The sequence below is a fragment of the Rhipicephalus sanguineus genome, chromosome 3 (assembly GCF_013339695.2).
Source record: "Rhipicephalus sanguineus isolate Rsan-2018 chromosome 3, BIME_Rsan_1.4, whole genome shotgun sequence".
Lineage (NCBI taxonomy): Eukaryota > Metazoa > Arthropoda > Arachnida > Ixodida > Ixodidae > Rhipicephalus > Rhipicephalus sanguineus.
In genome coordinates, this window is record NC_051178.1 from 38,213,013 (window position 1) to 38,230,202 (window position 17,190).

Consider the following 17,190-nt stretch of genomic DNA (forward strand, 5'->3'; position numbering starts at 1 on the left):
CATGGTATGGTCGTGAGCGATGACATGGAATCACAGGATTTGCACCAACTGGTGCTTTCTACTCACTCCCCATGGCACCCTCCTGCTAGTTCTCCCAAATGCATGTTAGGGCAAGCCAACTTCTTGGGGCATTTCATGCTGCCTGATGTTCGATGTATGAAGTGTTCAGACTATTTTTGTTCCATGTAGCCGAAGCTTTTCCTATGCATTTACGTCAAAGCATCGTTGAGTTCAAAAACAGTTCATATAAGGATAGTTCAGTTTACCCAAGTTCAACATTGTCATGTTTTACTGTACACAAATGTCATTGCATGTCGCGCCCATCCGAATGCAACTTTCGTTGCAAGGAACTGAGACCGCATCCTCGAGCTTAGCAGCACGACACCTTACTTTCTGAGCTACACGGAGGGTGGCAAGCGAAATGTGCTTCTGTTCCTCACCATGGCTCAACACAGGTTTGCCATCTATACAGTATAATGAAGGAATGAAGACAATGACAGGGCCCAACGATCATCACCACGCGAGAAAGCACCACGAGATTGGCGTGTGAACACCACCATCTACTCCCGGTGTCGTTTTCCAATCTACCGCCTCTTTGTTACGCTTGCCCAATAAATCTCATTACATTTGGTGGATTGTGCCAGGTACCCACATCGCCTGCGCCCTGGAACTTCAATCCTACACATTGTCGTCGACCATGCCAGCTCACGCTGCCCAATGGATCCATCTCTGGCAGCTACCGTTTGCCCCGGCCCTGTGTCGGTCAGCGACACCCCTCACAGTTGCGGACACGGAAGACCAGGATGTCAAGGACTGGCTGTTGTCCTACGAAAAAGTTAGTGGACCCGACAGGTGGGATTATGCTGCTAAGTTGAGCACTGTGAACTTTTACCTCACCAATGTGGCGAAGCTGTGGCATACAAACCACACGAATCGAGTTCAAGAACTGGTCCCGCTTGCAAGGAGGCATATCCGCCATTTTCGGTCACCCTGCCATATGGAAGTTACACGCCGAACAACGTCTGCACACACGAGCACAGGACCAGGTGAAACTTTTACCGCCTATACCGAGAAATAATCAATGTCTGCAGGCACATCGATGCTCAATGAGCAAAAATGCCAAGATACAGCATATTATGAAGGGTGTCAATGACGATGTTTTCCAGATGCCTTCGCGAAGCACAGTGTCCAAAGTGGCAACCCTGTGCCAGAGTTATGACGAACTGAGGAGGCAACGAGCTCTCCTGTGACGTTCATCTCAGACGATCCAACCAGTCACTGCACTGGACTTGTGACGTCATGCCTGACTATACCACTAACCTACTCGCACAATGAAGACTTCATGCGTGAGGAAGTGGCTCGTCAGCTTTCTCTCCTACCTTTTGCTCAGCGCCAGGAGCCACTGTGGCACGCAACCCCATTGACTCCCGCGCTCTGACATGTACTTCAGGAACATATTTTTTTAAAGCCATGCCGGTGCCCTTCAGCAGCACCCTGTCGCCACGCTCTTACTTACGCTGAGGCAGTGAAGCGGCGCAGCTACAACAGCCCTGCCATTCTATGGAGTGGCGCATACCTCAGCCCCGACACAGCCGCTGCCACACGGGCTGCTCCCATCACTGCAATGCTGACGAACGTGCGACAACCAGCCGATCTGTTTTGCATGTGGCGGCCGTGGCCACATCGGTCCGATACTACCATCGTCACGTGCCAAGCTACACAGACCGCCCGTTCACAAAATAACTACATGACTGTTCCCCATCTCCTATGGAAGTTCGGATCCTCAATCAGTACATTTTCACCGTGCACTATCCACAACCTACGTTCATCGCTCACCTTCACCCATGTGTCTCCGACCAGCCCCTGAAAATGAGAGAAACTAGTCGCCACTGTTCAGGAGCAAGAACTGCACTGTCGAAATGCTCAGGTCCCTGAACTTTGCTGTTGAGTGTTGAAGTTTTGTAGGAAGGCACTCATTAGGGTTGCCAGGTTTAAAAGACAAAATGCAGGCAAAATATAAAGAAGAACTAGGCGAAAAGTAGCCAAACTTAAAACAAGCACAGAATGTAGGCAAAGTAGCCACGCTTGTGAGAAAGCAACATTATTTTTATTTAAACAATTAAATGTATCAGCTGTTTGGTTGGTACATAAATGCTCTGGTTCAAGCACGAATTGTTCACTTTAGTAATAATTTTGTGTGGAATGGTGAGGTGACTTGCACTGCTGCAATAATGGCATTCTTCACGTGTCTTACGTGAGCTTTTTTAAAACGGCTGGAAGTAACAGTCTTTTGGTGACAGGAAATAGGAATATGACATGATTAGGCCCAGTATCGTGATTACTGATATTCAAGATGAACTGTAGTGTCTACTTTAGAAATCATTTCTCACAGGATGCATGACGAAGTGCTAGCAGCTAATACTCCTGAGTAGCAGTTCGAACGTAATCAGAAATGACACAAGCAGCTCTTCAAACATCCAATTTCTAACGTTCTGAAGTTCAGAGCAACCTCGATAGTGCTGTTTACTTCCAATTAGTTTGAAATCGCATTCCCCAAAATGGTGTGCAAACTTAAGCCATTGGTGACCATTTCACGAGTCTCAGTCACACATACCAGGGCAGTCGGTTTCCACGAAGATCAAGAGCTGTACACTTGATGTATCCGATTTTACTGATAATTTTGTATGTTGTGCATATATGACTGCATAGCACGAAATCGCAATTCATTTCAAAATGAAAAATTTTTTCAACGCAGGAAAATTCGACAAGCGTCGCCGGTTGACGACGACCATTTTACAAAGAGTGCGTTTTCGTAAATTCGCAACCATGCTGAGAGCTGCTGAAGCTACATATTACAAATATCTTTCTTTTTAGCACAAATAGAAGTGAAGAGGAAATAGCTCTTATCATTTGATTGAATTCTGAGCAAATTATGTATTTTTAAAGGTTCTTGAAACACGCTGGGTCTTGGAAAATTAGTCAAACTTGGGACGCTATGGCTACTTCTGTGAACATCTTAGCTTGTTCATATTTGCAGTATCAATAGGCCTTTACGCGAATAATGAACCTCTGCATTTGTATTTCTTTAATAATTTTCAAAGTAATAAATTTTCATGCTCGAAACGTCAAAAAGACAAAAGTGCTCCTCGATTCAAAAGTGTATAGTAAAAAAAAACCCATCTCAATTTTGTTTAAAGTCCTACAAAATGTTCTCAAAGGACTCCAGAATGTGTCGTCGACCTGTGTAGGCCCACTGATACTGCAATGTCCCCAAATGCTACGAGTTTGGTTATCTTGTCATACTGTGTCTGGTTGCGAACTTCGAGGAGGACACTGCCACTTCCCATCTTTGTTACAGTACCTCGGGCCGATTGCTTTGGTGAGAGTTCCGTGAAAGGTGAAATTGCTTGGACTGTCTTGTTTTCGTTCTTACTGTGGACTACATGGTACTTGGGAAAGGTCTGCTTAGGTTGCGCAATAGTGAAGTTCTCATCGGTACGCCATCTTTTCAGGCGGCGATCAGGGGGTGCGGGAAAAGGATTTTCCATATGAAGCGCTTAAAGTTCGGCAGTGATGGTGGCCACCCACCACTGAGTCCAACAAGGGGAAGCTACAAAGTAGAACACTTGAAGTCGCCAGCCATACACCGCCACTATAACCAAATATAACTACCCAAGATTGGGCAACTACACAAAGTTAACCCTTGCCACCATGAAAAACGAAAGTAAATGGAAGAGAGGAGAAGACAGGGAAGATTAAAAGCGAGAGAGAAAGAGGAAGATGTGAGGAGAGAGAGAGACAGGAAAAGGCGACTGCTGATTTCCCCTGGGTGGGTCAGTCCAGGGGTGCCGTCTACGTGAAGCCGGGGCCAAAGGGGTGTGTTCCCTCTGCCCTTAAAGGTCCAATAATCCGGCGTCTGCCCCACCCCCAGGATCCCCTTTCCCCCCGGACATGGCTAAGCCACGCACGGCAAGGCGTGGGAGGGGGTCAAAACCCCCTTATTGGCTCGCGTCCGTGGTGACACCAATCATTGCCCAGGATTGATGACGCCCTTGATTGTTTACAAAGTGCCGAATTTTTTTCATCGTTACATTTGCATTCGGGGTATTGGCAGGTGCCGTTAGCAGATGCTGATGGTCCAAAGACATGCTTCGTCACACCTGACAGTCTACATGAATTCAATGCCATGCCTTTCAGCCTCTGCAATGTGGCCGGCCACCTCTGAGCGCATGATGGACTCAGTTCTGCGGGGTTTGAAATGGAACGTATGTCTCTGCCATAGGTTGGCAAACTCACTCATGAGTCGACTCACTCAGACTCTGATTGAGCCGTGAGCTTGAGTGAGTCTGTGTGAGTAATCATTTGGTGAGCTTAAGTCCGAATGAGTCCGGTTGAGGAAAATTTTAATGAGTGTGAGTCCAAGTGAGTCCTAAGCAGCCATGGGCAAGTTACCAGTAAAAAGTAACAGTGTTACAGTTACAGTTACCTAAGCCAAAAAGTAACTCTGTTACAGTTACAGAGTTTCCAAAAGTAACATGTTACAGTTACTGTTACTGCGAAAAAGTAACGTTGTTACTTTCCTGTTACTTTATAAAATAAGTAATCGATCTCAAAACAAATGATATAATTTATTTAATAAAAACGGACCAAGGCATGCGGGTACGTGGTAAAACCCTAAGATGAAGGAAACATAAGAGGGCCCGAGAAGAGCAATCGTTGTGTACACCTCCTTTTGTCGCAGCAATAAAAGCCCTAGGATGCTAGAACTGGAAATCGTGGTTGATATACTGGAACGACGGCAGTATCCTAGGACGTTTATTAGCGATACCCAGAAACGCATGCGAAGAGGAACAGGGAGTGCGTCGTGAGCGAAGACGATGTAGATTGTGCCTATTGCCTATGTAGGTGTATCAGACCCTGCTCCGAGAGCTTTGCGTCAGCTGGGCATACCCTGTTATACCATAAGACATGTGTTGGCGAAGCCCAAAAAACCACACACCTGCGGACGATCAAAGCGGGATCATCTGCAAGTACAATACGGGGATTGCGCTGCGACTTACATCGCCGAAACAGGCAAAAAAAAGGGGGGCGGGGGTGTTGCTAAAGACCTATGAGACGCGTTCTGAGAAAGACGCGGCTTGTTGGACACTCTTGGACAACAGCGAATAGCTTTGACCTAAACAATGGGGCGACGCTCGCTAGTGGACGAAGGTGGGGGAGGGGAAGAGAGCTCCTGGAATCGTGGTTCGTTAGCCGCGACGCATCGGCTTGCAACAATCTGAGGATGCCACCTGCATAGGAGGCGACACGTCTATGTCATTTTGGTAATAATTGTTGTGTTAAGTCGCAGTGAACCTTCTAACATCAGTTGAAAGAGGTTTTAAAAAATCCTTAGCTAGTTCACGGTATTGCTGGCTCTCAGCCATTTCGCGCACTGCTGCTTTCTAACCGCCTGTCAAACACGATTAGTTCGGAACCACTGATGAAGGAGACTACAAACTAAGCGCCCTAATGCTCCACCGATACACCAAGAACCGAGCTAGAAGCTCAGGTGAAAAAAAAAAAGAAGATACATGTGCCGGAAAAAAATGCACGTGCTGTTCAATTGCAACATGACTGATTTACGACATCTAGTTTACAAGTAAACTTGAAGTTGTGTTAAAGACGAACCTCCGACCTCGACCTTCTCTTCTAAACTGCGAGGGGAGCCTCATTGTGGAAAGTCGAATGGTGGAGAGGATATGGAGAAATCGTTTAACGTCGGCCTTTAACGTGTGCTGCGGATGCATATTTTATAAAAACAGAAGTAACTGTAATGGGATTTCACGTTACAGTTACTGTGTAAAAAGTAACAGTGTTACAGTTACAAGTTCCTCTAACTTAAAAGTAACTAGTTACAGTTACAAGTTACTGAAAAAAGGAACTAGTTACCGGTAACGCGTTACTAGTAACTAGTTACTGCCCAAGACTGGTCCTAAGTGCAGAATATATTTCTTGAGTGAGACTGAGTGAGATCCCCATTTTTTGCTGACTTATAGGGCCCTGTCTGCTCAACTTCAGCATTATTATCAGCCTTATGTCAGCTCACGTTTGTACTCATGTGTACTAACACTACTAACACACTAGCGGTCATACGCCATCTGAATATTTATTGTTCATAGGCATGAGTTTACAAAGGGGGCAGGGGGCTTGACCTTTCTCCCACAAACTCTTTCACGGGAAGGCCTTGATCAAAATGACTCGTTTCAGTCATCTTTTTCAATCACATGTCCTTACTCGATCACAACCACTGATAACTTCCATGTGAAGATACAAAATCAAAAGGCGTATCGTAGAGCACCAATTATGTGAGATATTGGCATTTAAGAGCATTGACACCATTTTCGAAAAAGCTAATATTACACTAATGGACTCATCAGTTGACTCACTAAGGCTCACTCAGATTCAGGTCAAGCTGTGAGTCTGAGTGAGTAATATTTTGGTGAGTATGAGTCCGAGTGAGTCCAGCTGAGAAAAATTTTAGTGAGTCTGAGTCCGTGTAAGTCCGCATGAGGAAAATTTTGGTGAGCCTGAGTCCGAGTGAGCCCTAAGCGCAAAATATATTTCATGAGTGAGTCTCAGTGAGCTCCACATTTTATGCCGACCTATGGTCTCTGCTACCTCGACGATATTGTTGTCTTTGTGCGAGATTTCACAGCACATCTTGTACGCCTGAAACATGTCCTGATGTGTATGGAGAATGCCCAGCTCCAATTGCATCTCAAGAAATGTCGCTTCGCTACGTGGAAACTTACAATTCTCGGTCACTTCGTATCCAAGGACGGTATACTTCCAGATCCGGCTAAACTACGTGCTGTCGCTGACTTCCCCAAACCGACGACTGTAAAGCACTTATGGAGCTTTGTAGGACTATGCTCCTACTTTCGCTGGTTCTTAAGCAACTTGACCTCTATAATCGCGCCTTTGACTCAACTTGTAAGCAGCGCCACCGATGTCTCATCATGGTCTTCCGAGCGTGAAAAAGCATTCTCCACTCTTCGCCGTAATCTGACATCACCACCTACATGCGCCACTACGATACTATAGCTGCAACCTTTTCCTCATTTGGTAGCACTCCCGAAAGCTTCCGTGAAGTGGAAGCACCCAAGAAAAATATTGACTGTGTCGAGACATATCTCGCATCGTTTTCTATGGGCAGCTGATGGGGGATTGAAAATTGATCGTTGTAGCGGTGTTCATTATTGCAAGAATCGACTGTATTATGAAGCTCACACTCCATGATCACGAACCTGAAAAAACCTGCAGCAAAAAAAACATTTGGGCTAGTTGGTACTGATTCACCTTAAATGCAAAAATGGGTAGCACTACAAAACGGGGACAAAAGGTTCTTTTGTTCCTCTTTTGTAGTGCAGCCCACTTTTGCATTTAAGGTGAAAGAAACTGTTCCAGCCTCTCCAAAGTATAGGATGCATTCCTAGCAAGAGAGATTGGAAACAGCAGCCACTTTTACCACCAATAAATGTTTACTTGGCAAGTTGTCACAAACGTCCAAAATTCTCGCTTGCACGCCCCTTCGTGCATTAGGAAGGGCACCGTTCTGTCGGAAGAGAGACTTGCCCCAACGGACCTTGCGGGGTCAGTACCTGTGTCGCGAGCGTCTACAATTCTCGATCGCACACCCCTTCGTGCATTAGGAAGGGCGCCGTAGTGTCGGAAGAGAGACTTCCCCAAACAGACCTTGCGGGTTCGGTACCTGTGTCGCGAGCGTCTACAATTCTCGCTCGCACGCCCCTTCTTGCATTAGGAAGGGCACCGTTCTGTCGGAAGAGAGACTTGCCCCAACGGACCTTGCGGGGTCTGTACCTGTGCCGCGAGCGTCTACAATTCTCGCTCGCACGCCCCTTCGTGCATTAGGAAGGGCGCCGTAGTGTCGGAAGAGAGACTTCCCCAAACAGACCTTGCGGGTTCGGTACCTGTGTCATGAGCGTCTACAATTCTCGCTCGCACGCCCCTTCTTGCATTAGGAAGGGCACCGTTCTGTCGGAAGAGAGACTGCCCCAACGGACCTTGCGGGGTCAGTACCTGTGTCGCGAGCGTCTACAATTCTCAATCGCACACCCCTTCGTGCATTAGGAAGGGCGCGGTGGTGTCGGTAGAGAGACTTCCCTCAGCGGACCTTGCGGGGTCGGTACCTGTGTCGTGAGCGTCTACAATTCTCGCTCGCACGCCCCTTCTTGCATTAGGAAGGGCACCGTTCTGTCGGAAGAGAGACTTGCCCCAACGGACCTTGCGGGGTCAGTACCTGTGTCGCAAGCGCCTACAATTCTCGATCGCACACCCCTTCGTGCATTAGGAAGGGCGCGGTGGTGTCGGTAGAGAGACTTCCCTCAGCGGACCTTGCGGGGTCTGTACCTGTGCCGCGAGCGTCTACAATTCTCGCTCGCACGCCCCTTCGTGCATTAGGAAGGGCGCCGTAGTGTCGGAAGAGAGACTTCCCCAAACAGACCTTGCGGGTTCGGTACCTGTGTCGCGAGCGTCTACAATTCTCGCTCGCACGCCCCTTCGTGCATTAGGAAGGGCGCCGTGCGGTCGGAAGAGAGACTTCCCCAAACAGACCTTGCGGGTTCGGTACCTGTGTCGCGAGCGTCTACAGTTCTCGCTCGCACGCCCCTTCGTGCATTAGGAAGGGCGCCGTAGTGTCGGAAGAGAGACTTCCCCAAACAGACCTTGCGGGTTCGGTACCTGTGTCGCGAGCGTCTACAATTCTCGCTCGCACGCCCCTTCGTGCATTAGGAAGGGCGCCGTAGTGTCGGAAGAGAGACTTCCCCAAACAGACCTTGCGGGTTCGGTACCTGTGTCGCGAGCGTCTACAATTCTCGCTCGCACGCCCCTTCGTGCATTAGGAAGGGCGCCGTTGTGTCGGAAGAGAGACCTCCCTCAGTGGACCTTGCGGGGTCGGTACCTGTGTCCCGAGCGTCTACAATTCTTGCTCGCATGTCCCTTTGTGCATTAGGAAGGGCACCGTGTTATCGGAAGAGAGACTTCCCCCAGTGGACCTTGCGGGGTCGGTACCTGTGTCGCGAGCGTCTACAATTCTCGCTCGCACGCCCCTTCGTGCTTTAGGAAGGGTGCCGTGGTGTCAGAAGAGAGACTTCCCCTAACAGACCTTGCGGGGTCGCTACCTGTGTCGCGAGCATCTACAATTCTCGCTCGCACGCCCCTTCCTGCATTAGGAAGGGCGCCGTGCTGTCGGGAGACTTCCCCCAGTGGACCTTGCAGGGTCGGTACCTGTGTCGCGAGCGTCTACAATTCTCGCTCGCACGCCTTTTCGTGCAAGGAAGGGCGCCGTGGTGTCGGAACAGAGACTTCCCCCAACGGATCTTGCGGGATCGGTACCTGTGTCGCGAGCGTCTACAATTCTCGCTCGCACACCCCTTCGTGCATTAGGAATGGCGCCGTGCTGTCGGAAGAGAGACTTCCCCAGCGGACCTTGCGGGGTTGGTACCTGTGTTGCAAGCGTCTACAATCCACGCTCGCACGCCCCTTCGTGCATTAGGAAGGGCGCCGTGGTGTCAGGAGGGAGAGTTCCCCAGAGTAACCCTGCGGGATCGGTACCTGTGTCGCGAGTGTCTACAATTCTCGCTCGCACGCCCCTTCGTGGATTAGGAAGGGCGCCATGGTGTCGGAAGAGAGACTTCCCTCAGCGGACCTTGCGGGGTCGGTACCTGTGTCGCGAGCGTCTACAATTCTCGCTCGCACGCCCCTTCGTGCATTAGGAAGGGCGCCGTGCTGTCGGAAGAGAGACTTGCCCCAACGGACCTTGTGGGGTCGGTACCTGTGTCGCGAGCGTCTACAATTCTCACTCGCATGCCCCTTCGTGCATTAGGAAGGGCATCGTGGTGTCGGAAGAGAGACCTCCCTCAGTGGACCTTCCGGGGTCGCTACCTGTGTCGCGAGCATCTACAGTTCTCGCTCGCACGCCCCTTCCTGCATTAGGAAGGGTGCCGTGCTGTCGGGAGACTTCCCCCAGTGGACCTTGCGGGGTCGGTACCTGTGTCGCGAGCGTCTACAATTCTCGCTCGCACGCCCCTTCGTGCTTTAGGAAGGGTGCCGTGGTGTCAGAAGAGAGACTTCCCCTAACAGACCTTGCGGGGTCGGTACCTGTGTCGCGAGCGTCTACAATTCTCGCTCGCACGCCTTTTCGCGCATTAGTAAGGGCGCCGTGGTGTCGGAAGAGAGACTTCCCCCAACGGATCTTGCGGGATCGGTACCTGTGTCACGAGCGTCTACAATTCTCGCTCGCACACCCCTTCGTGCATTAGGAATGGCGCCGTGCTGTCGGAAGAGACTTCTCCAGCGGACCTTGCGGGGTTGGTACCTGTGTTGCAAGCGTCTACAATCCACGCTCGCACGCCCCTTCATGCATTAGGAAGGGCGCCGTGGTGTCAGGAGGAAGAGTTCCCCCGAGTGACCTTGCGGCGTCGGTACTTGTGTCGCGAGCGTCTACAATTCTCGCTCGCACACCCCTTCGTGCATTAGGAATGGCACCATGCTGTCGGAAGAGAGACTTCACCAGCGGACCTTGCGGGGTCGGTACCTGTGTCGCAAGCGTCTACAATTCCGCTCGCACGCCCCTTCGTGCATTAGGAAGGGCACCGTGGTGTCAGGAGGGAGAGTTCCCCCGAGTGACCTTGCGGGATTAGTGCCTTCGATGCTTTCCTGCACCGGAAGCAAAAGGCGCGTGTTAAGTGAGTGCATCTGCGGTGGCGATGCGTACGCCAAGAAAGAATTTGACTGCTTCAGCAGTTCACGTTGAACCACCAAAGAGCGTGGTCATCGGTGTCGCAAGTCTCGCGTGGGCGGCGAGCGCAGAGTGTCCCGCGTAACGAATCGGGTGGCTGCAGCACCGGGCACCCTCGTTGTCTACCGCAGCTGCGAGATCATCAGCGGCACCACATTGCCTCCCATGAGCACCACAAGTTGGCACGGTCCGTAAGGAACATTTACAGTGATTTTATTGTTGCCTTTTTTTTATTGTAGCCAGCTTTAAGTACCATTGCATTAGTGTACGCTGCGTCGCATAAAAGCTCCGAAGCGGGAGCAGCATCTTTCTCAATATTTTTATTTCTTTTAAATTCCTGTTAGTCTCCATCGTGTCGAGTTATCTTACTAACATATCACATTGTATTGTTTTGTACCTGTAGTTAATCATTCAGTACATAGTTTGTTGTGTCGTTCTTTTTTCATTGCACGTGCTTTTGTTTCCCTCTTTCTTCACAGTGTATCTTTTGCCGTTGCCCTTGCTCTAATTAAATGCTTGTTCGTTGCTTATCAAATGTCCATGTCTGCTCAATGAGTCCGTCAGTCATGCTGAAAACCACTACACGTGCAACCCCGCATGGGTCGACGGCCATTAAAAATTCGAAATGTACCATTTCAAGGCCTTTCAGGCGTCACAGGCCTAAGCGTAAAGTGGAAGCCTGCGAGTCTGCTGCAACGCTGTTGTTAGATCAGCGAGGCCTCACCGAAGTGTGTGACACAAGTGTACTGCTGCACCCATCTTCCAGCTGCTGAAAAATGTTGAGGGAGCTGCTTGCAGTAAGTAGCTTACAGTATACATACAGCTGCCCAATTTTCTAACGTGAACGCACGAGCATTGATCGCTGAGTTGATAAGGGTTATAGTATAACAAGGCGCAGTGGCGAAATGAACGAGAATATGTGCATGAGTGCAATGAGCAGTCCTGTGCAGCTGTCCTCTGCTAGGCCGTTCCAGGAACTGGACACCACCCTGCTTCTTTCAAGTGCCATTATCATCATCCTTTTTTCTTTTCTGAATGCTGCCGTCAAGTTATAAAGAACAGGTCAAGGGGTTGCTCTTTAGATAGGCTGCAATATACACCAGCTGATTATGCTGTTGTGTACCAGCATTTTCTTCTTCCTGTGGTTCACGCGGAACTTTTCTGCAGGAAAAAAATATATCTGCCACTGCAAGCCAGAAACGGGACAAAAAAGCTGGCGGGGTTTGGTCTGTTTCGCATAACAAACAAAAGCTGCAGCGGACTGTTCACCGCGTGTACGCATATTCTCGCTTATTTTGCAGTCGGCGGTCGTGCGTTCAGGTTAAAAAATTGGGCGGCTGCACATATCGGATGTGTGCATGTTTCTCAAACTGCCAATGAGAATCTTGTCAATCTTGGTCACCTAGGCACTGGTGCAGTAAATTGTTTGGAGGAGCGCATAAGCACCTTGACGGTGGTGCTGGAGCGGCCCAAGCTCCAGATGGGGTGAGAGGCAACCAGTGTGTACTCTCCCGGCAGGATGCGTGTGAAGACGTAGCCGCCCCCTTTGGTGCTCAGTGTCTTCTGCAGCGTCCTGCCCTGGTTGTCACGCAGCTCCACCGTCACCCCGGGGGGTCCCTCCTGTTGGCCATCGCTCAAAACCTGCACTCCACAAAGAAAAATGTAATGTGTTTTACTTTGCTTAACGAAACGATTTCTCAAAGTCTACAATTAGGGATGGGTGAATATTCGGACACTTCGAATATCATAGTATTACAATTCACTTCGACACAAATTTAGATTATTCGAAATTTCAAAGTATTCGAAATGAACTAATATACAGGGTGTTTCAAGAGTGGCAGGCATCGTAAGATCATTGAAGACATCATTTGGGACAGTAATTAAGAAAGTTAATTTAATTAACTTTTTAATTAGCAGAGTTTGGCGGTTATATCAAATAAGAAAATTGAATTTCCTCATACAAAGAACCCACTGCCGCTTTGAGATTTCGAAAAAGTGGCCTCTAGTAATTATTGCGGCATAATGAAATTCAACCAAATTCAAGTAGACAGCCAGAATGACACCACTGTTCAGGACAACGATTACAGAGGTGTAGTTCTGCGTTCGTTAAAGTATGCGCGCCACGCGTGCTATTATTGCAAGCCCAGCCCACACACTCACACAACGAAGTCGGCTGATGGTTGACATAATGACGCTCCTTCATTCTGGACGTCTCAGAAGAATACGGCAGTTGCGCTCTTCCGCGTTTCGGTTTCACCGTTCAATTTGGTTCAATATCATTACTGCACAATAATTGCTAGACGCCGCTTTTTCGAAATCTCAAAGCTGCAAGTGGGTTCTTCGTATAAAGGACATTAATTCTTCCATTTGACATAATCGCGTAACTCCACTAATTAAAAAGTTAATTAATTTAACTTTCTCAATACTGTTCCAAATGATGTCTTTAAATTTTAGCCATCTTAAGATGGCTACAGAAAAAGTAACTGTAGAGGCATCCAACAAGTATTGCATTTCCCCGATTTTTGAGGATTTTCGGACGCATTTTTTGAAACATCCAGTATATTTGAAAGTTGCCTGTAAAGGTGTTTCACTGCAGCGTGGCGGTGCTATGCCGTGAAACCAACCATCCATGCCGAATTCGCACTGTCGCGAAGCCACACTTGAGGGTATACATTACCGTCACCTCAGTTAATTATTTTAAATTTAAAAGTACGTTGTACAGGCTTACATGCACTTAGTATACTCATCGTTAAAATGCAACATATACCACTTGTAACATGCAACGATTCAAGTCTTGCCACGATTCAAAGTTGCTTCCACTTAACTCTGAACCAAAAAGAATGGCATTCACAGTTGCTTAGTTCAACTGCAAGTTAGTTGGGCGTGACAAAAATGCTCGTTTTTTCTTAATAATATGTCATATATACTTTTCGAACTATCCAATTCGAAATTATTTGACCAAATCACTATTTGCTTCAAACCTTAAATTTACTCTACTACTTCTTGCATGAAAAATTTTTCTTAGACAAAGGATGAAACAGACACGGACAGGCGCAAACTTCCAACTGAATTTATTAATAATAATAATAATAATAATAATAATAATAATAATAATAATATCAGGGGTTTAAAGTCCCAAAACCACGATATGATTATGAAAGACGCCGTAGTGAAGGGCTCCAGAAATTTCGACCACCTGGGGTTCTTTAACGTGCACCTAAATCTAAGTACACTGGCCTCAAACATTTTCGTCTCCATTGAAAATGCAGCCGCCGCGACAGGATTCGATCCCGCGACCTTCGGGTCAGCAGTCGAGTGCCATAACCACTAGACCACCGTGGTGGGGCAAATTTATTTACAAGGTGAGACATATATACATATGTGTGTGACAGAACTGAAAAACCAATGACACAAGTGTGCAGAGTACCAGCGCGCATCAACTAATTACTCCCCCAGAGACAGTGCCCCATCCAAAAAGGTAATTTCCTCCTTTGTCAACGATATCAAGGTCATGCTTACACAACTGATATGTTCACGTTGCATTTGGGTTGCCTCCACAATCTCACGTGTGCACTGGTCCGCCTCATGGAGCGCACCGCTCAAACAGCGGTCTACACCCGCACTCATGGCAATGCAGATGGCGCCTGTCCATGTCTGTTTCGTCCCTTGTCTCAGAAAAATTTTTCACGCAAGAAGTAGTAGAGCATGGAGCTCGAACCCACACGTTGTTCAAATTTACTATTCATCCGTCCCTATCTAGGATGTCTTAGGTACAAAAAAACCAGTTACAATTGCCCTAGTTCAGTTCTCTGAGGTACAGTGTTCGTTGCTTGAAACTAGAGCTGTGCGAATAGCAAAATTATGGGTGCGAAGCAAATTCGAATATTGAAGTGTGAGTGCGAATCGAATCGAATATTTTTCGAATACTTCTAGAATAGTTCTAGAATATTTTTCGAATACTTCAAAGCGAAATTACAGAAAAAAAAGTTGAGAGGATTCCTAAGCATATTCTTATGAGATAGCAACATGAAAGTGTTTCTTTTCACTAGGTTTGAAGCGCAATGTAGAGGCCAAATTGTACTTATGTACATGATTTGGTGCAACCAAGTGTTGCCGACAACACTTTACATGTGGTAGGCAAAGACGTCATTTCCTCAGCTTCTCCTCCTCCTTCCAACTTCTGTGGAAGCCCAACCGATGTGGCCGACAAGGGTGTGCTCTCTTCAAGTTCGGAGTTTCCAAATCTGCCTCGTAGACACGATACATAATATCTGAAATTTTGGATGCTAAAAAGCTTCGGAAGTCCGATTTTTCGGACCTCCTGCCTCACATTTTAGGTCCAAAACAGCATTGAGCCCCCACTTCTGCCACATCTTTCATCTCCATATTGAAACCAGCGTTTTCTTGAGTTAATACACTTGCGACCGTAGCGAAGCTTGAAAGGCAGCTTTGCTGCCATGCGGGGGGTGTGATGAGGCGAAGCATATTGAAAATCTCGGGACCATTTCTAATCTGACGTTGACTGGTCTTGGCCAAGTTCGACTGTAACGGACCTTGAGAGGCCACTTTGCCGCAATACGAGAAAGTAATGAGGTGAAGCATAATAAAAATCTGAAGGAGGCACTTTGAGTCTGATGTTGGACTGTATTTGTTTTTGGGAAGTTCGAATAGTTCGAATAGTAAAATTGCAGTGCGAATCCGAATCGAATAGCAAACAACTATTAGAAAAATATCGAAATTTTCAAATATTCCCACACCCCTACTTGAAACACAGCAATTTAGGGCAAAGTAAACCATGTGTGTTCCTTTCTAGTCTTCAGTTCATGTCATGTCGGCACATTTGACTTGCATACTTGCACCAAAGCCAACGTTACTTTTTTCTACAGGTCAGATTTGTAGCAACATGACATGGTTATCTTGGGAATTGGCGCATATCAGTCATTCAACTAAAAAATTTGATATGTTTCAAACCAGAAGCACTGTTCAGTGTATAAAGTGCCACAGTTACTTTATCACTACCATCCGTCACTACTTCTAGAGGCATAGCGAGGTGTTATTATTTACTGAATTTATTCGGTTGAAATACGTAACCTCAATGCTATTTCAGCATCATAGTGTCGTGAATGAATTGAAGATCATACACAGTGAGTTCAGAGTTTGAAAACGAGGGTGATTAAGTTCACGAAGCAGAACAGAGGAGGTGCACCACCGTTTGCCAGAAGCTGCCCAACGCTAACAACGAGAAGTTGTGTTGCAGTGTAGTAGACTGATCTGGATGGCTGGCAATAATGGCAAAGAGGTGATTTCATTGCCACGTTGCCTTGACCACAAGTGGATGAAATTCGGGAACCATAGCAAGGCCAGTTTTCAAGGCAAACCAGTATCTCCAAATCAGGCTAGAAAATTTGTGCTTCATTTCACTTTTTCTCATTTCAGCTGTCAAGAGGCAAATGAAAAAAGTTAGCTGAGCTCTTCTAAACCTCGTTATCTCGAGTGAAGGGTGTATTTGGCTTGGTTTTGCAAAAACTATACACAGCAGTAGTTTCAATATTGGAACACTTGAGCTTCTCTTCTATAACGTCTGGCCTCCCTTGTGTCAGCAGGCCTTTGCTGCAATTTCACCGCTGCATCTAGTGGATGTTTGGATTCAACCTGTCGCTTGCACTGAAACACACACAGATGGCCCAGCTGACACACCATCCATGGCGAAGACTGAGTGACCAAGCGCCAGCGAAGCAGCCGCTAAACTTTTGCCTCGTCACGTGGTACTGCAGCATAGCAGTGAGGCTAAGAGCGGGCACAGCTGCCGCGATGTCCCTCCGCAGGGGATCACACGGAGCGAGGGACCTGCAGCGGCTCATTTGCTTTGATGGCTCAAAGTCACAGTAATGCCTCCTTTTCAGGGATTTCCTTAGAACAAAACCGTGTAATCTGCACTCAGATCAGCTGCTAGAGAAAAAACGGCTACATGCTGCGCATACCACCACATGCATTGCATGCTGCAATAAAAATGCCTACTTTGTCCACGATGGAGAATCCTTTGAAGACAAAGTTGATGTCTTGTGCTGTGCTGCAGGGGTCCGTAGTGCCGTCGATGTGCAAGTCTACTGGAAGCAGGCTCGAAGACCCAACCGGGAGGTGGGTCCACTCGCAGCGTATAGTCACCACGGTCGTACAGCGGGATCAAGTAGTACCCATTGTTGGGTGCTCCTTCAGTCTGATACTTCTGGCTGCCTTGCCGCGTTAGTCTGAAGACAAATACACAAATGGTTGGAACGATGCCACACGCAAAGAATGCTCACTTTTCTTTCACAAGATGAACTTTCCTAGTGGGTGAATGTCCACTCCCTCCACAGGTTTGTGAATGTTAGCTTTAGCAGCATAGTGCT

The 17,190-nt window shown here is 47.7% G+C and overlaps 1 protein-coding gene across 1 annotated transcript in view; it reads right to left on the bottom strand.

Annotated features, from left to right (window-relative positions):
* LOC119386573 (nodal modulator 1-like) overlaps nt 1-17,190 on the bottom strand; it is a 327,869-nt gene that overhangs the window by 307,688 nt on the left and 2,991 nt on the right. Inside the window, 3 exon segments of the mRNA XM_049413977.1 lie at nt 12,248-12,442; nt 16,820-16,909; nt 16,911-17,049. Of these exon segments, the coding sequence (XP_049269934.1) occupies nt 12,248-12,442; nt 16,820-16,909; nt 16,911-17,049 (424 nt within the window).